This window comes from Glandiceps talaboti, chromosome 20 (genome assembly GCF_964340395.1).
Source record: "Glandiceps talaboti chromosome 20, keGlaTala1.1, whole genome shotgun sequence".
Taxonomy (NCBI): Eukaryota; Metazoa; Hemichordata; class Enteropneusta; family Spengelidae; genus Glandiceps; species Glandiceps talaboti.
In genome coordinates, this window is record NC_135568.1 from 3170001 (window position 1) to 3196446 (window position 26446).

The 26446-nt window shown below is 34.2% G+C and overlaps 1 protein-coding gene across 1 annotated transcript in view; it reads right to left on the reverse strand.

The window, feature by feature from the left end:
* LOC144450962 (neuronal acetylcholine receptor subunit alpha-10-like) overlaps positions 1-24699 on the reverse strand; it is a 28941-nt gene extending 4242 nt beyond the window's left edge. The window contains exons 1-5 of the mRNA XM_078141720.1: positions 24636-24699; positions 17951-18064; positions 14625-14764; positions 12721-12765; positions 6865-6971 (exon numbers count right to left, since the gene is read on the reverse strand). Of these exons, the coding sequence (XP_077997846.1) occupies positions 6865-6971; positions 12721-12765; positions 14625-14764; positions 17951-18064; positions 24636-24699 (470 nt within the window). The remainder of the gene's footprint in view (positions 1-6864; positions 6972-12720; positions 12766-14624; positions 14765-17950; positions 18065-24635) is intronic.
* Positions 24700-26446: the final 1747 nt, after the last annotated feature.

Here is a 26446-nt window from a genome sequence, read left to right on the forward strand (position 1 = left end):
CCACATACCTACACTACCTACCTACCCATACACGTACACTAACCTACCTACCCATACACTAACCTACCCATCCATCCACCAATCCATCCATCCATCCATCCATATAATATCCATATATGTATCGATCATTCTGTCTGTCTATCTATCTATCCATCTATCCATCTATCCAGCCAACCAGCCAGCCAGCCATCCATCCATCCATCTATCTATCTATCTATCTATCTATCTATCTATCTATCTACCCATCTACCTATCCATCATCACTATCTATTTATCTATCCATCCATCCATCCACCAACCCACCCAATCAATCAATCAATCCAGCAATCTATATATGTATATATATATATATATATATCTGTCTGTCTATCTATCTATCTATCTATCCAGCCAGCCAGCCATCCGTCTGTCTATCTATCTATCTATCTATCTATCTATCTATCTATCTATCTATCTATCTATCTATCCAGTCAGCCAGCTATCCATCCATCCATCCATCCATCCATCCATCCATCCATCCATCCATCTATCTATTTATCTAGCTAGCTATCTAGCTATCAATCCATCTCAAAATGACTACTGTCTCTAAATCACTGATGCAATCTTACAAAGCAATATTAGTTATTCAACCAAGGTAAGATGGAGCACCCTGGGACTACAGTGATGACACAATTGTCTACAAACTCAATTACCCAAAAGCTAAAGCATGTGACTTGTTTGCCTTAACATACGGAAATTGATCATGGATTATTCGAATTGTAGGATTTCCCGGATTTACATCGATTAGTTAATTGTAGGCAAGGGGGGGGGGCACGCCATGAGATTGGCTAATTGTACGTTATGGGACATCAAGGAATTGGCTAAGGTTCAATAATCTCTACTACTATCTGTCGTTTGGAAGATGAAATGTATGAAATAGTTATACCTGACATTTCGTAAGCCTTAGGTTAGAACATATCACAGTATGATATGCCATTACATTATCCAATCAGGACCATCTTTACATATTTGATGCAGGTTCATCTCGATGGAGTTTTTATAACTAAGAAATGTCATACATTGACTGTACATTGATATTTGAGATAAAGTTGAAGGGTTTGGATATCGTCATTGCGATATCGTTACGTAATACGTACTCTTTCAGAAAGACAATAAAAATAACAAGTGTTTTGTTTTAGTCATCGCCATAAATAATGTGATCGAATACATCTCTTTTGCACTTCTCAGGCAATCTATATGTAGGCACAAATGAAGTGTATACTAATATTACAATTGCGGCGAAGTCGCAAGAAAGTTTGCAAATTTACAAGGTGGAGGACCGCTCCCAAAGTTTAATTTGGTTCGAAGAGTCATAAATCAAGAGCGAAAAGACCCCCACCCCCACCCACACCCACCCCCAACCCCCCACCTTTCAGACCATCTGAATTTTCAAGACCCCTTCGGCACCCCAAATGTTTTCGTTCACTTACTAACAGCTTGATAAACAACACGTTTTAAAATTAACCCTAAGGAATATTTTTTAGATATTGGAAAAATGCTACACCTGTCAGAGTTTACTCACTTGACAAGCCTTCGGTGTTCCTTTACTCAGCAACCGACCAAGCAAAGACTTACTAACAAACAAGGTTCGCTCTCAGAATGAGAAGTAAGCTATAATCTACAGGCTCTGCGAGATTAAAACCATCGATTTTTATAAATGGCAAACGTATTCCTTTCCTTTTCCCTGAAGCCTTTCATTAATGTCGTGTGTTTGACAAATTACAGACACCGACCATATCCATACTGTATCGTTCCCAACCACATGCATTAACGTAGGTTCAACTGAAAAAAAATACAAACTTTGCAGTCACGGCTGCAATATTATTTCTAGTCGTTTTCATAGCTTTGATCTATTCCATTCTGGGTTCACTTCACAGGTATAACACAAACGACCCTCGAAACTTGTCAAAACACACAAACCACGCATCATTACGCTTTCAACGAGCCGCAATTAGCAAAAATCCACGTATCTCTTATCATAAAACGCAGACGATGCGTGACCACGATGACGTCATGACCTAGTTACGATGTAGTGGCCTGGAAATTTTTGTAACATTTGATAAAGAAAAATAGTAGAATTAATATAAAAAATGGACATATAAAGAAACTCGTATAATATTTAAAAAATGGAAAATAAAATTCCAATTCTTAATGGTCTTTTTGGCCTACTCGGCTTGCCATAACTGTCAAACCTGTTTATTTTTGCTTTAAAAAGACGACCTAGTATTCAAATAAAGTTTGCAGCGATAGAATTGAGTCGATTCTGACGATTGAAATCAGTTTGACACTATGTGTTTACATTCGAGTAGTTCAGTATAGTTTAGCGACAGTGCACTTTATTCGATACAAAACCTCCGTGTCTTACATACAGTTTACAGTGACAGTCAAACAAAGTCATTCGTTAGATCATATTTTGACATTCCGTTTACATGTATTTTCTTCTCCATTTTAGCTGTCAACGTAGGTCATAGAATACATATATGATGGTATAAGTTCTCTTAATTATTCAAAGTGTTTCGCTTGGCAAACAGTTTTCAAGGATGCATCAAATTAATTTTTCATATAAATTTTTATTATCAATGTTCTCAAATTGATTTGATGAGACATTTTTAATATCTGTCAAAACATAAACTTTTAGTAGGAAGTATTTATGTCAATATCTAATGTACGTCATGTAAATTGATATTTTGATATTCTACAGAGACATGGTGGTAATTCCAACGTACCATTAAGACATTATTTTGATTTCTCTAAAACATTATCTTTTACATGTTCCAGTTTATCATTTCATTGCAGAGGGAGAGGGGAGGGAGAGAGAACGATATATAGACAAACAGACAGACAGACAGACAGACAGACAGACAGACAGACAGACAGACAGACTGACTGACAGACACGCACACACACATACATACATACATACACACATAGACAAACAGACAGACAGACAGACAGACAGACAGACAGACAGACAGACAGACAGACAGACAGACAGACAGACAGACACTGATAGCAAGAACTGGAGGAGAGATAGAGGCAATAGTAAGTTGGAAATACAGAGATCTTGAAAGAAAAGCCTAGACAAAATATAGAATTAAAAGAAGAAATTAAAACCAAAATTAAATAACATTATAACAGTACACGAACAGATAGAATTATCCTCACTTTTCATCGGCCGGCATCAACTAGTCAATTAACGTTTTGTACAAAAGTACACTAAGCTGTAACTAGTTCCAGATGTTCCATTTCATTTCAATTGAACACTGCCAATATTAAAACAGGAATAGACTCGTCTCTTTATTTGTCTTGCTTTTGATAATTACAATAAATTTTGTGGTCGCCCTAAATTCCACGCATACACTCTAAAAGCATTAATTATTTGATTTGTATTGAAATTACTGAAGGGTGATACAAATTACAACACGCTACTATTTTCAAGTTTGAATTTCAATTCAAGCCGAAACTTGTATTAAATTGGTTCATACCTTCATTTAGTATATTCATCATGTACATCACGAAATTTTTTTTTCTCTGTGATTGTTTGATTTTGAAATTATTGATTGTCAAAGAAAATAGAAATTGCAACACGCTATTGTACGTTTGGATTTGTAGTCATCGTTTAAAAACAAAATAATATGATTTGAGCTTGTATGTGTGTGTGTGTATATATATATATATATTGCTGAAATTAAACAAATTGCCTCCATGAATGTTAGTGAAAGAGTGAAACTGTCATGTGTTTTCTACTAATCTTATAATTGCACATTTATATCCAAACTGGTATGTTTAGGGACATTTTCCTGGGCTGATGCCAAATGATTCATGTATTGCCAACTGTTATTATGTTTCATAGTAAATTCAGACGATATTCATTACCTGTAACTTTTACATAATTATGGACCTATATTTGTTGATAATTTCGTGCTTAGTCCTTATGTAGTCTAGATAGCACGTTAACCATTAGCTAAACATGTGATGAAAAGAAAGTAGACTGCGCCAAATATTTGTCTATCTTTAATGTATCTCTATAAATTTCATTACGTAAAATGATATATCATTTCACCAATTAATGTTATATAAGAAAACTTATTTTATTGAATAATAATATAACATATTGTTTTCATTTTTGAATGCTCAACAAAAATATGAAAAGTTTCCTAAGTGGAATATATATTCTTGTCACGATTTTGACGAGAAACACCAAAGCCTAATGTGGGATTCCTTGACTGTTTTACTACGATATACGTGGCGTCGTTTGGCCGCCATAGATACTACACGTGGGAAAAAAACAATCCCCGGGTCAGTCAGGACAGCAACCATCTTACTCAGTATTGGCCTTATAGCTATAATATTTTTATTAGATTGCTGTAAAATTATACGACTAAGAACTGAAGAGACCACAAATAAAATAAAAGATTTCGATGCACTTTCCCAAGACCTTTATTTATTGATGTCTTATCAAGAAGACAGGGTCAAAAATATTTTGATTTTTTTCGAAAATATATTAAACGCTCGGATTCTTATTCTTGTATTTAGGTAAAATATTTTAATGGTGTCAGTATCTCATCAAAGAATGCGTATATTTCAATGACGTTATCAGTTAGTTTACGAAATTACATTATCAAAGAATGTGTATATTTCAATGACGTTATTAGTTAGTTTACGAAATTACATAATCAAAGTTCCAGGTTTTTAGATGTTTTTCTGGAGAGACAAAATTACCATACTCGTGTAACTACTGTAGAAGTTGTCAAGATTGTTTGGGGGGTTAGATTTGATGATTTCATAACACGGACAATGCGCTTATCTGAGAATTATCAATATGATTTCCTGTCATTTTCCGGTTTGTTATTTATGTTGATGTATTGATTAAAGGGCAGCAATTCAGATCTGAACATTATTCTTAATTGAAGAATCAATTTTGCTAGTATACTAACTGAAACATATTTAATAGTTATTGCAAAGGTAGATAATACAATGAGAGATATGGCCATTCCTTATAATTCTAATGACTAGAATATGGCCCTCTCCCAGAACCGATTTGTAAAATCTGAAAAGAGAAGAAGAAAAAACCCATTTCCCCCGACCCTCCCCCACTAATTACTGAAGGCTCCCTTGGCGAACCATTGAGGTATGTGAGGGTCTATTTTTGAGAGACCCCGAAATAGTCATCAACATTCGAATGATAAAGCTGTGAGTGTTATGGGGTAATTTTATACCTACTTCAAGGAATAATTGTCGAGTAAATCGAACAGATCAGTTTTATGAAAGTAATAATCATTTCGATGAAATGATGTCTCAATTTAGTTATGTAACTGTAACACTGTCAATTAAATCTTAGAGCGCTATTGTAGACGATAAAATGGATTAAAACTGTGTTTAATCTTCCTCTTCGTCGTATTAATGTAAATGTATGTCTTTGATGGGACAATGACATCGCGTGAAAACATAAATGGAAACCACCCAAGTAGCTATCATCCCTATAAAATCGTACATTTAATGTAAAAGCCAATCTCACATTTATTGCGCATGCGTTCTATACATCATGATAATATGTTTTTTATTGAAAATTGATGGCGGTTTCGTCTGTGATCCCAAAAGAGCGTCAAACAGCAGACAACAGTTGTCCTTTGGTATTTTGTGATCGTCTGGTGTGTCACAACTTTGTAATGCTGTTAGAAGACAAGATAATATGACATGACAAGTGCTATGTCTTTATAGATATACGATAGCCCTAATGATGATTATAACAGTGCAGAAATTTGTCTGCATTTATTTTGCAAGCCAGAAGTCTGTTTGAAAAAATGGCCGACCATATTACTGTTGAAGTACTGTTCTGCCGCAAGTAATTGTCAAAATGTGAAAAATCAACGCAACTTCTGGTTTAGGGTTTCAGCAAATATGTCAAGAACGCTATCCGCATTTTTCGTTGATAAATGTTTTTGTCAGATTGTTTTCATTTATTTTATAGATGCACGAACGACATGTAAAATTCTAGTTTGTCACGTGCGAAATAGGTGATATAATCCCATAAGTGAACTGTACAAAAAATACGCTATCAATCATTTATATATTCAGTTCTAATGAAAATTACGCAGTTCTCTGTACACGTATAACATGAGCAAAGGCTAAAAAAGGATTCTAGTTTAGTAACATAATGTTGATAAGAAACTGAAATTTCTCAGATAACTATGGAATTTTGATTGTGCTCTTATTAAATACACACACACACACACACACGCGATAGGTTCATTATCTCTACATTTTATGGTTATTGTAGCCTCGATCACAGCTGCCAACACTCCCCGTCTGTTTGAACACGTGATGAACATGACCTGTAAACACGGTGTTTTGAGAATGAAAATATTACTTTATTTGTTGTCACAGCCTACCAATACAGACCAAAGTCAGTCCTTTCTTTAAGGTGCCGAGGTAACAACTGAGTCCAAGGTGTTTATATATATATATATATATATATATATATATATATATATATATATATATATATATATATGCGGCATTGAATCATGAAAACCTGAAGGAGGAGGTTGCGCGTTGGGAATGGGGGCTGTATATATTTTGGAAGTTCAAGTTCAGTGCAGTAATGTTATCCTTTCCGTATTCGACAATTAACTCTCTCTGAATGATACCAGTTAACGTTTGGTGTTGATGTGTGTACGATCTTCAAGAACATGAACGTGTTGTTTTTTTTGCTTGGTGGCATGGGAACACTTGAATGAAACTTTGACACGGAGTGTGGTCTACACTCATATCATATTATATGTGGAAAAGAATGAAAACAACATTCTTGAAGTTGTGACTTACTTGTTGTAAAGGACGATTTCTGGTAACCAAATCATATCTGACGGTATCTTTAAAGTATTTACATTGTAATCTGTCTCGTTCCACGTCAACATTTCATCAGTCCATATCTAGAGAAAAATCACAGATCAGAAATATTGTTACATAAATATAAATAATATCAAAAAATTTTAAATTGTCATTATTTATGTATGGTCATAATGTACGTTTAGTATAAGTCTTCATATACGGACATTACAAATTTCAATTCCATACGTCACGCGACTCTGCGCATGTGTATTATAGTCGACAAAGCCAAAATGTGCACATTTCACTCTTTAGGTTCGACAGCCACCTTTAATGCCACACTTTTGACTTTTTATGTTTGTTACTGACGTCAGATAAGACGAAATCATTAAGAGATCTAGAGTCAGTGACGAACGTCACTACTTTAAGGAAATAAACATTTCCCTAGACGGAAAAATACTTTAAGATGAGGTGTTTTTCCGCCACTTTTAACGCCAAGTACGTGTGTCTACATGACTCCCAAAATGTTGTGAATGTGTTTTATGTGCCATAGAAAAGCCTTGTTATGAAAGATGTGTCGTCAAAAATGGCTGCCAGTTTTGGATTCTTCATACTGTCCTTACATCTTCTTTCAGCTTCAGTTTTAGTTTATAGTCGTGTAGCTAATTTTGGAATGTTGAAATTGAATCTGTACAGGAGTCATTGCATGGAGAGAACAGCTGTACGAATTTATGATTTATAACAACAGGGCTGGTTAGTTAAAATAAACGTCAGGATGCTATTACCCACGCGGCACACTTTTTACCGTCTTGTGACCCATTTGATCTTCAGACGATAATGTTTTGATTTATTCTCAAATTTTATGGTCATTGACTTTGACTAGCATCAAAATTATTGCTTTAAAATTGCATTCACGTGTGCAGACAAATAAAACCGTGGGGAGTAAAAATTTTAATTTGCCGCCATAATAATTATACAGGTGTCTAGAGTACCCATCTATATTACTATGTAAACAAGCCTAAAATGCATACATTCTTGAAGATCAATTTCAAAGTAACAGCGATAACAATTTGATCTATTCCTTGTTTTTATTAAATTGTTGATAGATAAAATCAATAAGCGGTGCTCAATTTTTTTTATCGTTTGATCTATCAAAGGTAAGATATTGTTACAGTATAAGTAGGCTGCCAAAGTACCAGTAATGCTGATGGATTAAAACATGTTGTGGTGTGTAGCTGTGACCGCTTGACGAAAAATGCGTTCAATCATGACCGTTTCTATACCAGTATAGATTTTTAGAGTGCGATACATACAGAATATTAACAGAAAACAGCTGTTGGAAAATAGGATGTTAAATCACGTGGTCCTAATAAGATATCGCGACCCGGTGTCGTAAAATCCCCAGCCCTCTTTGTGGCAAAGGAAGAACAAATGACTCTTTTGCGACAGTCGAAAAATACAGAAAACAATTTAGACATACTTTACATATGCAATGTGTGCAGTCTGTCTGTCTTGTTTGCTCATACCGTTGAAACGTTTAACGTTCTATGAGATCGGTTTACTGCAAAATATTTTTTATCTTGTATAAAACGTTTGTCTGTCCATCAAGCAGTAAACTAAGCACTATTTTGCAACCGTTTGTAAAATGAGAAACCAAAGTCTACACAGGGTGATTAATCACGGATTACCACGTCTTTCAATGTATATGCTATTCAATAGGTTCCGATTAAATGTGGATTATTTTGAAGTGTTCAGCAATGGAATACGATATATCATGTTTGTTATGTCAGCTATGATAAAACTTCCAAGACTGCCTGATTTACACATGATCCGGCTTCTTTGGCATCGACGTCATCAAAAAGATAACGTGATGGCATATTACTGCTTCCCGTCAAAATACTTTCAGAATTTAAGACATATTTCATTCAGAACTATACATCGATGTATGACAAGATGTCAATCAATTATTCAAAGATTCAATCAGACGACGTGATTGAAAAACTACCAAATTTATGGAAATGAAAATGTCGGATTTTTTGTTGTTTATTCGTCTCTCGTCTTTTGCTTGCACACTCCGATAGAAAAATTATAAAAGACAACCCTGGCATACCGTTTATAAAATATTAGCGATATCAATGCGATTGCGTGACAGATTTATCAATGTTTAAATGGGTTACGATTTAGTTGCTAGAAGTTTGAAGTCCATGACACTTGAGTGAAGGAGACATTCTATAATTGCTTAACGAACCAAAGCTCGTTTAATTCATAAACAAAGATTTGACGTGATGTACGTCACAATGGATTAAAACGTTACAGAGTACAGTTTGTGGAAGTATATGCAGTCGAGCATTTCACGAACTGCGGTTCTTGTCTCTACTAAAAGTTTACCTTTATACGTCGTTAACGTTCACAAGTACAGATAAACGTTAAGCAACAGATAGCCAATTACCTTACTATATACCCACTTACCAACCCACCCAACTACCTGGAATTGGACTTCCTACCTACCTAACTAGATTACCGGACTACGTATACCTACTTATGTGCCTACTCCCTACTTACCTACCTACCCACCTACCTACCTATCAAGTATATGTCCCTTTCCTTTGTACCAGCCTATGTGCCTGCCTGCCTCCGTACCTATCTAACCAATTTACTACCTTCTTACTTAAACTTACTTACTACTTGCTTGCTTTCTTACTTGCTTTCTTTAATTGATTGATTGATTGATTGATTGGTTGATTGATTGATTGATTGGTTGATTGATTGATTGATTGATTGATTGATTGATTGATTGATTGATTGATTGATTGATTGATTGATTTATTGATTAATTGACTGACTGACTTACTTACTTACTTACTTACTTACTGACTAACAGACTGACTGACAAACTAATCGATATATGGTAAAATATTATGACTTCAACTCAGTCTGTTAGATAGATGAAAATTATTACATATAGTAGTACTATAACAAAGTATGTAATGTATGCAATGTATACATAATTTGTGTACATAAACTTGTGATGATGTGTTGATTCTTGTTATAACAGCTGTAGACGAATGACGTGTTTCTAGAACTACTTCTAACAATGTTAACGTACATGTATGATCAACGACTTTTTGTGATTTACAACTGTTACGTGAAAATGCTTGTAAGTTGCCACACGTGCAAGATCAGGCAGCATGTCATGTCTCATGTTGAATACAGATTCATATAAATTGCGTTAGTGAAAACTTTCTCGTGATCTAGCACGTCGACTTGAATGTTGTAGGAAGTACACTATTATCTAGTTAAAAAGGCCACATTTACTACACTTATGTGACAACTTTAAACCTAATAAATTATTATCAGATGAATGTGTTCTCATTAGGAGTAGTTGATTCTATTTGACAAAGTGTGACGAACAACACAAGATATATATTAACTGCAAAGTCAGTACGGATTAGTTGCCAATTTGTCTTGCCACGTAGAATGTAGGTAAGGCTAAAGTTGCCTGTCTTGTGGATGAATTATTAAAAGTTAAATCTCGTTTGTATATGAACGGCAGCCATTTGACATACAACTCTGACAGTTAGTAAAGTACAGCCTACAACAAAGAGCGTTGACTGAATGCTGATGTTGCTTTCAAAGAATCGCCAAATTGGACACAATGCATCACTCACTAGTGAAGACAGTGGAGTTGAGTAAATTGATTCGGGGGACACCCTAACGGAATTTTCGTTTCAATAATTGCCTCAAAATGTTTGGAGCGCACTTCAAGAAATCACTGTCGGCAATTCCACAAAAGAATAACAGTAAATTGAATTGATTCGAATTGACTTGAATTGACATACGCCCCTGCCTATTCTGGTCCATTGAACCATAAACGTACGCACTGTTGACTTTTCGCCGCTCATGCAGATTAGCTCATTAATATGTATAAACGGTCTTAAGGCTTTGTGTCAACTCACACTCACTCTCAGTCAGGCATTAATGACAATAATAGTGTCTAACAACCGACTTGTGACAAGCCTGTTCGATTCTCACGTGCCTTGCATAGATTGTGAACAAGAGGAATACTGAGAAAGACATAAATCTAAACAAACGTAAAATAAAGTGTCTAATTTTAACCCACTAAGTAATGCCTCATTTAGGTATTAATTTGATATGCCATGACTCCAAATATGAAATAAAACGCCAACGTAAATGTATATAACTTGATACGTAAGTTAGCGAAAGCTCTGAGCTCGAGATTGCTTCCTGCTATAAGTATGTAAGTAGGAAGTTATATTCAAGTACATAATGTTTTTTTTTTCTTTTGTGCATTTCCGTCGCTAATGATGTGTGAGCTCATCTAATTCATCTAATAAAGTAATTTATATGACGTACAGACAAAATTACGTTATATCAAATTGAAAGTATCTGATGCAATTGTCTTGTAACGACAGGCTTTTACAGTACTTTAATTGGTAATCACAGTAAAGCGGTTGGATTACACATTTTAGCTTTGTTGCCGACATGAGCAATTCTTCATTTTGACTAATTACCCGTATGTGAATGAACTAGAACAACTGAAAGGCATGAAGCACTCGCAGATAGTGAGTCATTTCATAAATTGTACAAAATTACAACGTTTGAATGTGCTGAGAACTGATACCAAAAGTGAAAGCTTTCATTCCAATAATCTCCATAAAAAATATTTTTTTTAAAAACATATAAAGTCAATTTTTGAACGACATGGTTTCACACATGTAGAATATATTAAGTCACGTGGTACTAAATAAGCTGATTCGGTGCCTACAAATTTCTGCCGTTTTGAATTTTTTTTATAAACGAAATACCATCAGGATGATTTAGATGTTTTGGACATTGCAACTGGTTAGTCCAGTCTAGCTGTTAATCTGTTTCCTGTAGATTTAAAGCACTGTCATTAAACCTGGAGACAGTGAATAAACGATAAACGACCGACAAAAATGATTCACTTCCGTTCACGCAGCAACTTTGCAGGTTAATAGAGCGGGAACTTTAAAGGACAATGAACGCTTTGAATTCACCGCAAATAACAAAAATGTATCTAATTAAAATTGCAGGCTGAAGTTTACTTATGTTCGGGGTATAAATACATCAATAAAAGGGCTACAATATTACATTAAGTGTACTTGAAAAAGTACTTTATAATGTTTAGAACTATCATTAAATACCATCGGAAACATTATTCACCGGACATTAACTTAACCAGTGCCATGCAATTTCCGGTCAAAATTTTGTTGATAAAATTCTCCATTATTGTTTGTTAGACATCATTTTACAATAGAGTCAAAGAAATGTTCATTATTTGTAAACGTCAACATTTTGGTGAATTGCTGTTGCAGTTTTTTATATTTAAAAAAATCCTAATCTTACTGTTTGTGTGTCATTTTTTCCGGATTTGTGGGTCGGAGACACGTGTAATATAATACAGATTTTATGATGATATTCACTGCTAAGTAATAACGTTTATTTCATTCTGTAACGACATGAAGAAGTGCCATGGTTATGGGAGAATAATTATGTTGCTTGATCAGCATCTGCATGCATGGTCAAATCAAATATTGAAGTTTTTGTATTGGTCTCGTGAGATCTCATTTCCTATGACTGATCTTCATCGATTTGTTGCCAGTCACGGATATCCTCCGACGACAAAACTTAGTGCGTCTTAACGGTAAACATACAACTTATTCGAACTGTTTCCACAGACAATGTCTTTCCAAGCTCACCTACGCCTCACCAACTTCCTCTCTTCGCGTCATTTGTTTGGGAATTGAAGTTAATTTACACATGACATGACGGCAAATTTCCGATAGAATTTACTGAAGGAAAAACACTTACCAAAGTCACCCAGGCGTTAATCTTGATTCTTTGCATTCTTTCGTCCTGAAAGAAAAAGCTTTTGAATTGAATAAAAATGGACAATCTTTTGTTCAAATGTATGAGGAATTTCAAACATTAAGACAATATTTGTTTGAAGACAACAAAAGAAAACCCCTAAATAATTATAAAAATATAAAGTATATGCAACCATGTGAATGTAGTAATCAAAGTAGCACTAGCCCTAGGTCAAATAGACTAATATTTTCGTTTCAGTAATTCAAAACTTTGCGACGGGTCGAAAAGAATATTTGTAACGCAAATGGGTCTGAATGTTAAAAGTCACAATTTTATGCAGATAGAAGAGTTTTTTCAAGGATACATTTTGGTTCAGTATTGTTATTGGAAGTGTCGTGAGTGCACGTAAGACGAGTGTGCTGATGTTGTATGATTAATTGATTTGATATTTTACATTCAAAGAGTCAATAAGTAGATAAACCTTGAAAAACAGTTTGTGAAAATGAAGCTACATTATGGATACATTTTGACAGATGTGAGCGACTGAACAAAATCACAGATATTATGAACGGTCTATTTAATGACGTACATGTGTTGAAAGGTCTCCTGAGAAATGATGTAAACTAATGAGGAAAAACGTGAACAGTAAATCTCAATAGGGTAGTCGTTCAAGACTTAATCTTGCCCATCCTGTTTTAAGAACTATCTAGTATTTTTTTATTGTGTTTTTGGTTTCAACAGCGTGAGATAACAAAAGAGATGCAGTGCCGTATACAATTTGTTATGAATGCGTTGCACGCAGCAAATCTCTGACGACATTTGAATCACGGTTCCTATTCTAGAGATAAAGAGACCGTCGTTGATTGAACGACCTCTCCGAGGTATTTTTGAATTTGGGTGATAAATTTGGTTTTGAATTTTGTGCGATAAAAGTTTGAATGCTGTTCACTAGAATGTGGGATTATATTATGAACATGACGTGTATGTAAATGGTGCAAAGAATTATTAATTAAACGTCGCCATAGTCCTCGTCTTTGGATCGTTACATTGCTATCGATGATCCCAGGGGAAATAATTTGGCTATCTCCTCATTGGTATTTCCTAAAGACCAAATTCCATCTTAAGCGCGAGGTCTTTTAATCCCATATTGCATCTGTTATGCTCATTTCACTATGAGAATGACTCATAAACATAGATGGGGTGGGAGCTTTATATTACGACTTAACATTTAGTTTCGTGAAAAATACACAAAAAGTACTGATCTGGCTCCAACATCGTACGTACATGTACGGTATAATTACAATTGATGATAGTGAAAATAAAGTTTTCTTTAAATATAAGACTTTTTAGTCTCGTCATAGGTGATAACACATTAATAAAATTAATTTATTCCTAGAAATATAAATATATAAAAAATACAGTGTAATAATAAAATATTACAGGATACCAGGGAGAAGGAGATTAGAGATATTTTACTAGCAACTAATCAAGTCCAACCCCTGTAATCAGTTCTTAGAATTATTTCAGGATTATCCCTAAGGCAAGACAGCCAGGCCGTTCTTACTTTGTTCATGTTGCCGACTTTTTACGAGAATAATTTTTTTTCTTCACTAATCCGTATTGGGTGTTTTCCGGATATATCAACTTCTGTTTGTGTGCGACGGAAGTATTGAAGAGACACTCCTCCATGTTTCTAGTATTAAATTATGCCCTGTAGACCTGACATCATTTTTTGCGCCGTATACGCTAGAGTATTGGCTGTAAGATTACAGATTACAATCCTGAAACACTCTCCGGATGGAAATCACGTTCTTGTAATACCGATTTAGCACAACATTAAAAGCCGTAAGTAAACTATCTATCTCTCTCCTTAATCTATGGCAAATTGCTGATGAATATATACCTACCATATCCAGCACCTGTGACACGTAAAACTGCATTTCCAAATCTGTCACCGTTTTAGGGTCGAAAACAGGTCGTACTATCGGGTTATATGGATACAGCAATTCTCTGATAAGCCGATATCTACCCGGATCACCTTTACCGCCTAAAAAAGATAACAATGCCATGTTTTTAATAATTCCTAAAAGTGATGTGTTTATGGTAATATGAGTTCATTAATTATTCATAGGTGGTGACAACCTTTTAATGTACTATAATTGATGAAACGTCACGACTTGCTAGATAACCAAACAGTCCGAAATATCCTATCACTAGATATCCATTAACAGTGTCAAAATTGGATTTACTAAATATATCAACATCGCAAATCACTTCTATACTTCAATCGACAATTCAATAAGAAATGAAAAATGCTAACATATAACTATTAAATACGTTACCTTTTCAATTATGCAATATTTACGAATACAGAAAAGTGATTATAATTCATAAAACATCAAATTTTAATAGCACTGTCAACAAAGATGAAAAACACTTAAAACTGGATTTTAAAAATATTTCATTATTCATCTAAACGTTTAATAATTACAAATTAAATTCATATTCGTGCAATTAAACTGGTAAATAATCATTTTTACATGAGAGGTTTCCATATAATGATTCATAAAGTTTGTAAATATTATAAAAAGGGTACATTTTTATATCGGTAACTTAAGCTGTTTAATATAATCTTTATTTATAGATACTTAACTAATCTTTTTAGTTTAATGTTTTAAATAAATAATATAGATACTGCTTTGTCTAATATGTTAAACCTTATTATTGAATACAAAGTGTCAGATTGCACAAGTATAATATAAAATATGGTGATTCAGTAAGAGGTTAGCTCGTCACGCACACATCATAAAATGTTATAAAAGCGTCGGCAATATGGTAAACTCCCTGAGATCAATAATGTAGATTAAAACAGTTAAGTAGATAGGAGACCACAAAAATGTCAAAATTTGGTAATAAAAATAACATAAATTACATTGATGATGTGTATACATATAGATGACGACACCGGTGACATATTAGTCAGTGTCCGTGCTAATACTCTATAAAAGCATGGTAAGTGACATAAGGTATGCTAACAATGTGGTCTGTTAGAAGAGTTGATGAAAAGAACATTACAAAAGACATGGTTAGCGTGATAATGTAAATGTAAATTTAATGCAGTGACGAGAATGTGGATTTAAGGACCCGTATGGAGGAGTAATTATTATTATACAGAGAGTTATGAATGCTATGTGAAGCTGTAACAGTTAGGGTAACGTTTTAGCTATAACATAACATTTAGTATGAAAGCTTAGAGTACAAATTTATTTCAAATTTACTCCTGCCATACTCTCATCTTTTCATATAAATTCTCTCACACGTCTGTGTGTATAATTCTGTATGTCTGTTCGTCTGTCTGTCCGTCCGTCCATCTGTCTGTCTGTCTGTCTGTCTGTCTGTCTGTATGTCTGGCTGGCTGGCTGGCTGGCTGGCTGGCTGATGCCTTGCTGTTATGTAAGATTAATCTTAAGCTTACTAACAGATTGGATATTTCACCATAGCCACATACATTGATAACCTCTGACAACCACACCAAAATCAACTTCTTTTCACCTCAGCTAATGTCGTTCACAGGGAACAATTTTCCATGTTGTAACAATATCGTAAAAGACAACTTTATGCCGTCTTGTCGATTTGGATGGAAAGGTCAAATGAGTTGTTCATGTTTATCATATAATCAAAATTAGACACAACAGACTGATTTTATGGCACTTGATGTAGTACATATTCCTTAAAAAATTATTTCTCACGAAATGAGAGACTTGTATATATTGGTCAACTACAACGTAATAAGTAACTGAAATACACTTTGTTTTAATAATAGATAGAGTTCGGAATTACAATTTTCAAAGTACATCCGTTCCAACAGTCATACTTCTATACTCCGAAGTTCCTGAAAAGGATCTACGCCTATGAGTTTTGTCTGTTGTCATAGAAACGTCTAAGCTACAATTAGATATATCTATTCTTCCTAACTCGTAATATGTTGAAGATGGTTGTTAATACATTGTTTATTTCATACCTAAATTAAAAGTTTCAATTTAACTGGAGGTGGGGTAAAATAGGTACAAGACTTTCCTTAGAAAACATGAAAGTATCGGTGAGCATTCATATTCAGTCATAGACGTTAGAAAAGAGAATGGCTATGCTTCGATAAACATAATGTGTATCATTCATATAACGAACGATTATTTCGCGGACAAAAAGTTTACATCTATCATAGCATATATACAGTTCCACGACAGTCATTTATAAGAAATATTGGGCAGTTATTACAATAACATAATGTATCATTTTGTTAATGATACGTTATATGAAAAGCATGGCGATATGATATCAAACAGCTAATGCAATGAATATGTTAAAACTTAAAACTCCATGCATGAAATGATAACAGAATTCGTTGTATCAAACACCGTTCAATGTACAGGCTCTACATCTTAATATTTAATTTGCAAAGAATCGTCATAAATCGTCTCAAAGTGATCCAAATGTTCTCAATTTTATATATACAACATAGCAAAAGAGTAACAGAATTCGTTGTATCAAACACCGTTCAATGTACAGGCTCTACATCTTAATATTTAATTTGCAAAGAATCGTCATAAATCGTCTCAAAGTGATCCAAATGTTCTCAATTTTATATATACAACATAGCAAAATGTCCTGACTTGAGACAGTTTGATATGTAGTAAGAGTTTCCATAAATCGAACAAAAAATGAACAGATTTATAGTAATACCTAATTAAATATGTTTATCTGAGAGAAAACATGTTTGTTCAACGAATTATGTGACTATAAAATACACACAGTTTAAAACAGTTGTATGAGAAGAATTTTAGAATTGGAAAATAAAACGATAAAAGTCGCAGCAAGGAAAATGGCGGAGATAATCATCAGCCCTGTCCACACGAGCACGACTCTCCAGCTCTCTTGCTCCAACGAAAGTAAACCATGTAAACTTTAATAAACGCCTACTAGTACAAGGTTATCCTCAGGCCAGCCTGACTTAGGGTTAGAACGGGAACGCTATGAAACTATCCAGAACCCGTTCTGCGGGCCTGAACTTGTTCCGCTTATGCCAATTTAGCGTTTAGCGTTCAACGTTCAACATTGAATTGTCCTGCCCATATGATAAGGGAACACCTAAGTACGATGCCTACATGTGGACAGGGTTAATATACAATATATAAACAATAAAATAAAATCTAATGTATGTTAATAGCCATGCTACCTTGCCGAAACATCCTGGAGCATGGCTTATTTAACTTGGGTTGTTTAGGATATTGCCAATCGCATTCATAACCGGCAGGTTGTTCTTCTGGGTCTTCCATACTTGTGCTACCACCTGTACGATGATACATGACAATTGTTAGTACGAATAAGTATCCAACCTGGTAACGACACACATTATCATGGAACACATGTTTAATATAATATGAATAATGAGGGTGAACTATTTGATGTGAGTTAATGACACGTATTAACTATATACATATGATGTTAAAATTGTAATATCGTTCAAAATGAAAATTCTTTAAACGTTACTTTACATTACAATAGTGCTTTTATTCATTATGGAGTTGTGTTATTCACAGATGAAAGTGGTTTTGTGAGTGGTAAATGAAATGAGAACATCTTTTACTGAACATTTCGTCGTACTTAATAGAGCAATGCAATATAAAGTACCACGTTATAATAGCGACACGCCATCAGTAATTAGGCCAATAAATGGGGGCAGCTTCACCTTCAGCGCAAGTGCCAACTGGAATGATATTTGAAGATACATTTTGTGTGGTTCAGGTCACGTGAGTAACCTCTTGGTAAAGATGGGGGATATAAATCTATTCACGTGGACTCATTTCAAACATGCAATCGCGTGTAGAACCATGTTTGCTCGTTTTAAGGCTACGTACGCGGCAAAAATAGAAAGACTCAGTAAATTCAAATCATTAAACCACCGTTCACGGTCCTTACTTCTAATGTACGTCTAATGTAGGTAGGTAACGCATACCAAGTTATAAGACCTAAGTATATCTATGTCACGGATAACGATGCAGTTTCCCTTGAAAAAAATTGTACGGAAATATGTGAAAATTGTTCTTATTGTTGATATGTAAATCTCTGTTTCGCAGGTATTTGCTTTGGCAAATGATATAAATAATGAGAGTACAAAATTATCTAAAATATCTATATTAAAAAATGTATAGCTGTACTTTGGAAATCGAAATTAAACGGAATTATTCAATAGCGGCAATAGTTTGTGTTGTTATACGTACGGAAGACGCTGTTCATCTTTCACAGTATAGAATCCAGATTCAGTGACGTACAAAGAATATTGCGACGAAGATATAGGCAAAGAAATTATCTCTCTTAACTCGTATTCAGTATAATAGTCAAACAAATGTATGTATAACATTGCTTCTACCGCCATATATTTTATCTACATTCAAACTTAAATGCCCTCTTCATAAAGAGCAAGCCACCAGTCATGGAAATACAAAATGCAAAAGTTTTTGGACTTGTTACGTGCTGAGAAGTTCTAAACAGCGAATTCTTTTAACGAGATATTCTGATTTCACCTCGTAAATTTTATTGTTTTACGCACTCTCCTTAATCAGCGCTTTAAGTTATTATGATATTTTTGAAATACAACCTATGATGAAATAAATTATAGCTTCTTGTGCGTAATAGCTGTCAAAGAAGACCGCCAGTGATGTACTCCGTCTAATGATAGACAGATTTGATATAGGTTGATAGGTTCACATAGTTCACTCTAGAAATCGTAAACAACTGCAAGACAATAAATTCAAACAAAGCACACTTTTGTATATATGTGAACAAAATGGATGGGATCTATTGTTTGACGGGATTGATATACGTCACAGATGTCTCTCCACATATTTTGAATGGGAGAAATCATTTTAAAAATTCATGAATGAAATGTAAATTAGCGTTTCGTCCAGCCGTACTAAAAACCGGGACTAAAAATAATCTTGTTTGTCGTCAAAATTCTACCAAACCCGCATATTTGTATCGTCAGGTTAATATAATGATACATTTCCTAGTGTGATTTAAATTACAAACTGACGTCACAGTTGATGTCAGTATCGAAGCCATTAAAGGCTCATGTAAGAGTAGAATTCAGGTTTGACAAAACAGTCATCTGGTAGAACTATAGAAAAAGATTGCTCTTAACAAAGGAATGATCTTATGTAATCATTATGGCTCTATGGATATAATAGTGCTAATGCCAGAACCTGGGATTGAATCGTGGGGTTTTCAACTATTTTGTCTCAATACTCATTAGGTAATCGTTAAACTGTGTTATAGTGAATCGTACATCGAAATATAACAAAATCGTGTATTTCTTACATAGAATGCAATGTACACTGATATTGTCGAAACTAATTTCGCTGTTCAAAAGCTGGAAGTTCGAACAAAGTTCATAGATCTCCTTGACAAACAACCCTATGGGTGAACACGTTACTGGCATTCTACAGTTCAGAGATCTACGATCACCATTGTCATTAATCATTGCTTTATAACATTTCAAAAGACTTAAACAAAACAATAAGGTTTGATTCATGTACATGCCATCACATGACCACCATGTCAACTAAATGATACAAACAAAATCTAATACTTAACCAAGGCTAAACAAACTACTAAAACTTTGATGTATTACGTAATTTAAAAACCATCTGTTTTGAGAATGCTAATTTATCTCAACAGTTTGACTTGCCCATTCACGCATGAGTCATATATCCTTGCGGCTAACAGTACTATATGTTTTGACTGTTGGTTGGATATATGAAGAATGAACATAAATCGTCACACATAATGGCTGTTTGTTTCTACACGTGAGACGTGTAGCTTTATATCTTTTTTCGTGGTTAAACATATGGCTATCTGCGCATTGAATTCACGAATCCTTGAAAATGATACACTATGAAATGAACCCCCCTTAAGAAAAATAGTATCTCATTCGTGTATTGTATTTATTGGTGTAATTTTACGTAATACATCTCGACCGTATAATTCCAGTGCTGTAGGCATTTCGTATACTTAATTAATTGTAGTAATGGGATATTACGAGAAGTGGTGAAAAGCATCTTATTTTTCTAATTAATCATTCTTCTTAACAAACATCTTTCTTCATTACATTTAAAAAGAGGTCACGGTTTTTGTACATCAAATATTTGTCATTATGATATTTCATGGTCTCCATAACGATATCGATTAATGACAGAGCAATATTTCAACAACTGCAATCCACAGTTAATTCGGAATGTGTTAATATCTTTAGGAAAACAAATCAAGACATTTGTTTCAATGTTTTCTGACAGGGAATGTAATTGGTACTGAAGGGAATGTCCTTTGTTTGCGTATTCGTGTTATGACATTTCATCAAAGCATAAAAGATACAATGTTTGCTAGAATATTCTATCTTAGAGTCAAGTCGTGAGGGGTTAATAGTTATCATCCCTTTCACTGCAGTTTTCAATACACAACTATTAGCCTTATACTAGGCTTAGTGAGCATATGCTATAGCCGAAATCCCCACAAGACTTGACGCTCAGCTAGAATGTTCCGATTACAAATCAGACAAATTTCGCAATCCATGTGGTGGACCCTTTTTTCCCTTAATCGACCTTCAACTTACGTTTACCGTTACTTGTGTACTATTAATACCCCCGAGGCCAAGAAATGGTCTTAAAAACATATAAAGTTGTTGTCATTCTTTCCCAGACTCCACGCGCTTCTTTGGTATAATATTTACATACGCCTTAAGTATATTTTCCTAGGTCTCGTGAACTTCGCAGGCTCCCAGTCTGTACAAATACACAACTTTATTGCATTTGTCTACTGTATTGTAATGCTATATGGAGAGGAGACTTCTCATCGCCCCAAGCACATAACTTGAAATATTTACATAGCGAAAAATAAACAGACTGAAAATGAAAAAAGTGTATTCATAATTTCCATCGGGTCCTTACGTCAGTTAGGACACTTCGGGTTATAGTCGGTTATTTATTAACGGTAAGTGATGGTTCACATCAGGTACTGGAACACCTACTAAGATGGTGACATAAGCTTGAGGACAAACGTGAAAATAATTCTGTAAGTCAGACCAAATGAGCACCTCAAGGCTTGTATCACACTATTTGTTTTAAATGCGACTAATATAGTTCTATTTTTAGAAACAAGTAATGGGTCATCAGACTGAGGAGCGTGATTTGAAACTTATGTGATCATCAAAAACACGTCATATTTCACCTTCTTAAAATATATTCTGTTGATTTCCAGTCCTTTTATAATTATATCACAAACATGACGATAACAATCACGACTGCTCTTTCAAAAGCATTTTTTCGAATAAAGTCCTTGAAAGAAAATTGATCCGATTTATACGGTACGTGACTGAGACACAATTGATAAATATTGATAGTGAAAGAACCGTGGTTGCAGCTTGTATACAACCAATTACCGAGACCACTTCAATACTTCGTCCTCCTTGGAACGAATGTATATTTTGAATATGAATTCTAGTCTGCTTTTGGATATATACCACTACAATGAATTTCCATGTTCCGCAATAATGAAAAACGACCACAAATTCCAATTTGTAGAAAATAACACATGAAAGACACTCTTCTGAGTAACGTCCTTGAAAATAAAATGTTCCAATTTAACTAGCACATTCTCGTGATAGTCAAAAGATCGTGCTTTGCCACTTGCAATACATAATACAGAGAATATTTGAATAGTTCATCCCCATGAGATCGTTTCTAAATTCCATCCTTTTTTCGAATTATACGAAACATCTTTTAGATTTATTTTGGGTTTTAATTTCATACCCGTTTTCTATATATATATATATATATATATATATATATATATATATATATATATATATATATATATATATATATATATATATATATATATATATATATATATTTAGCTGATAAGAATGCAATATTTCGAAAACCTTGCACAATAACTATCGTTTGCAGTAAAAGGTAATTTTTGAAAGAAGAACCCAAAACTTGAAGATTATAGTGTAAAATTTATCACATTTGCTAAGAAAATAAAAAAAAAACAGACTAGATCAGAAAGTGTTACTCACGACATGAATTACTGTGTTTCACAGATGTGAATAACAATCATAAAGTCACAACAACAACGACAACAACAGCATCAGCAGCAGCAGCAACAACAATAACAACAACAACAACAACAACAACAACAACAAAGTTCAAAAAACGCACGAATACCATTCTTTTGAATAATGTTCTTAAAATAACAACCAATTTAGACAATGCAGATGAAGGTATGTGACTGAGACACTCTTCACATTTTAAATAGAGTCTAGGTGTTGTTATCGAAATAACAGTCGCAAATAAACAAACAAAGCACATTGACAGATTTATTTTGAATAATGTCTCGATCTAAAGCTAAATAAAATATAAATACAGTAAAGGTATCAGACCAAAATATAGCTGACAGAAATTGATAGCCAAATACCCGCCGTAACATACACACATACATACACAAACGTAACAAACCTACAGAAAAACGGACACATACACAGTGTGACAGGTACGTAGATAGCTACAGATACAATACAGTGAACAGACAGACAGACAGACAGACAGACAGACAGACAGACAGACAGACAGACAGACAGACAGACAGTAAATATGTTCTATAAGAAAAATGAGGAAACGTATTCACACACAGAGAATAGATAAAGATTATGGATATTAATTTTTAGAATTTCAACCATATATGCAATGTGATAATTTTTCTCTTTGGTGCGTGTATGTGTCACTCTTTTAAGGATCAATTTCCTGTTGAAAGACTGGATTTCCTCGTTCTTGTCGTGTATAGTGCGATCACCTGACAGATAGATGTGTATCATCTGTGTGTCAATGTTTGCCTTCAGCTAAACAAATACACTTCCTTCCCATACGTACGACAGATTTGTAGCATTAAACTAGATAATTAAATACGATAAGTACCCAGATTGCCGTTGTAAAGTCTACGTTGCAAACAAGGATTGATTAATCGTTCTTATTGTGACATTGAGAATGACTAATAGTGTCACGTGATAGCACCGAACGGGTACTTGAGGGCTTACAAAGTGGTACTCGTCTCTCGGGGCATTCCTACACCGTCAAAATTCAACCTTCAAAACGTCAAAGTATTGCCAATAAATAGAGTACATTTTTACAACCTTGAAATTTTACACCCTTAAAAAGGTTGTTATTATAATGATATCTGGATACCACGAGACATGGATACATAAACAAGTTGAAGGTTCCGGTATACAAACTATGAGATTGCCAGATAGCTGTATCAAAAAACATTGTCAAACAACATTTTGCTATTCGGGATATGGAAACTAGGAGAGGAAACATGAAACTATATGTATGAAATATACATGTCATGAGCAAGCTGTTCTTAACAATGATAACTAAATGTACTTGTAAGCTATAAGATTCACGATATAGTGAATATAGTTTATCCACGATTACTGACATTGATATTACAGATTTGACTTGGCATGTCTTACACGATAACACGAACAAACACACAGCGGATCAATATTGAAAAGTCCATAGTTTGACATTTCTCTAACGTCAGTTATGATCGATCGGTATCAGGCTCCCAGGACGACCCTCATCGATTATTTGCACATTACATTTATTTAGTATTACAGGAAATAATTACTTTTCTGACGTTTCTTGCACAGGCTATCGTACATTTAGGACACAAAGATTGTCAGAGAGATATTGAGTTTCAGTAATTATTGGAGAAAAATACAAGCTGCGTCAACTTACTCCAAGGGTATCCGATCTATATCGTTATCTTTGCAAACATATAAAAAATAAGCAAAGTACTCCACTTACCTTTAATGAATGGAAGCAGTAAACACAGCGTGACTTGAACTGTAATCAGCCATTGAATCTTCATCTTTGGAAATCGATCTCTAAATATTACACTGGAATGGAAAAAATGATTGTCAGCGAAATATTGTCTAGTATGACTTGTTAAATGACGTTAGTAGAGCTCACTGCAATACTACTCCGATGTTTATACGTTCACTGACGGTGACAAACTAAGTGAAGCTCTGCCTCCGCATTGTATGTACGATTGGTTAGTTCTCAACACGTTCTATTGGCTATACGAGAAAAATGTTATGTTGTCAGAAATAGGAAATTAGAAGTGTTGACATATCGAGGACGATATGGCCGTGCGAAATAAATGTTTTGTTGTACGCATACATAGACTATTAATTAATGTGTGTGTTGACACCCGGAGTAAACTTTAGGTCATTGATCTTACCGAATAAGTATAACCTATAATATTTCATTACCACTTACTGACAGCATAATGCAGGATAATTTTTTATGATGCGTGTCAACGGACGGATTGGCCGTGAAAGAAATAATAAAGTAATAAATCGTGCTAGGCCGCATTTTCAGCGACTATTCTTGTGCAATTTCAGAGATCGAGTTACAATTCAGATTCGTTCACATTGTGTTGTGTTTAGAGCCACTGTCGACATGCATATCACGTATATTAGCAATGTAGTCAATAGTGCAGTTCCCTTGCGTTCCTTGACGTTTGCTTTCAGTGATTAAACTCAGGAAGGCATTTATCCCATTGACGTTATGTCATGTCGTGTGGGCAGACGTTTGATCCGAATATCCTGCCCAAGGTCAATGAAACATTATGGAACATTTTCAGACAAAATTAAAATATAAACTAAAGTGTTGACATAAATTCATATTTGAGGAACATTGTTTATCATGATCTAAAATGATACTGGAATGTACGAAATATTTTTGGAAAAATGTTGTTTTACTCAAAAACATTGGAGGGAAAGAAACGTAATTTTAGCACATTTTGTAAATAACGGACATTTCTTTGATTCTAGTCTAAAATTAAATTGAAATTAAAAAACAATTTTTTAAAAAACGATAATTTTTGTAGGATTTTTTTCAGGTAAGTGCTTGGTAACCAAAAGGTTAATCTGTTTTATATTACATTGTGTCTGCTATTTTCCTTTCAATTCAATCAATCATGTTTACTTTCCTCTATTCATTTTGATGTCTTTGATATGGTAATCTTGTACTTTTGGCATTTATACATCATACCAGTCACATATAAGACTCTAAATTCAAAGCATTGTATGAAAATACAGACACTTTTAACAGATCCAAAGACAAAACTCCAGGTGGATCTTATAATTAAATAGGTTATTCAGCGTTATTTTTTTTTGCTTGTTTCTTTTTATTTTCACGTCCCATTTACTGTTAAACCATAATGTTCTATTTCTGTCTAGTCGCATTGGCAGTACAGATGAGGGTTATTTTTTTGTTGACTTTGACTACTGCAGTGTGTCTCATTCTTCAGATATGCTACACGTTCTCTATAACTCGGTTGTGTCTGTAACAAAGTCCTGTATATTGTAAAACTATGTCACAATTAACAAAAGCGTGCTTACCAATGCATGAAGTAGACTGGTATGTGTGTCATTGTTATTAATTAGAATTGAGACCAGTGTCATTCTTTGAAAGTGGACGTCTTTCAAAGGAATTCGTCATACATCCATCCATACATACATACATACATACATACATACATACATACATACATACATACATACATACATACATACATACATACATACATACATACATACATACATACATAG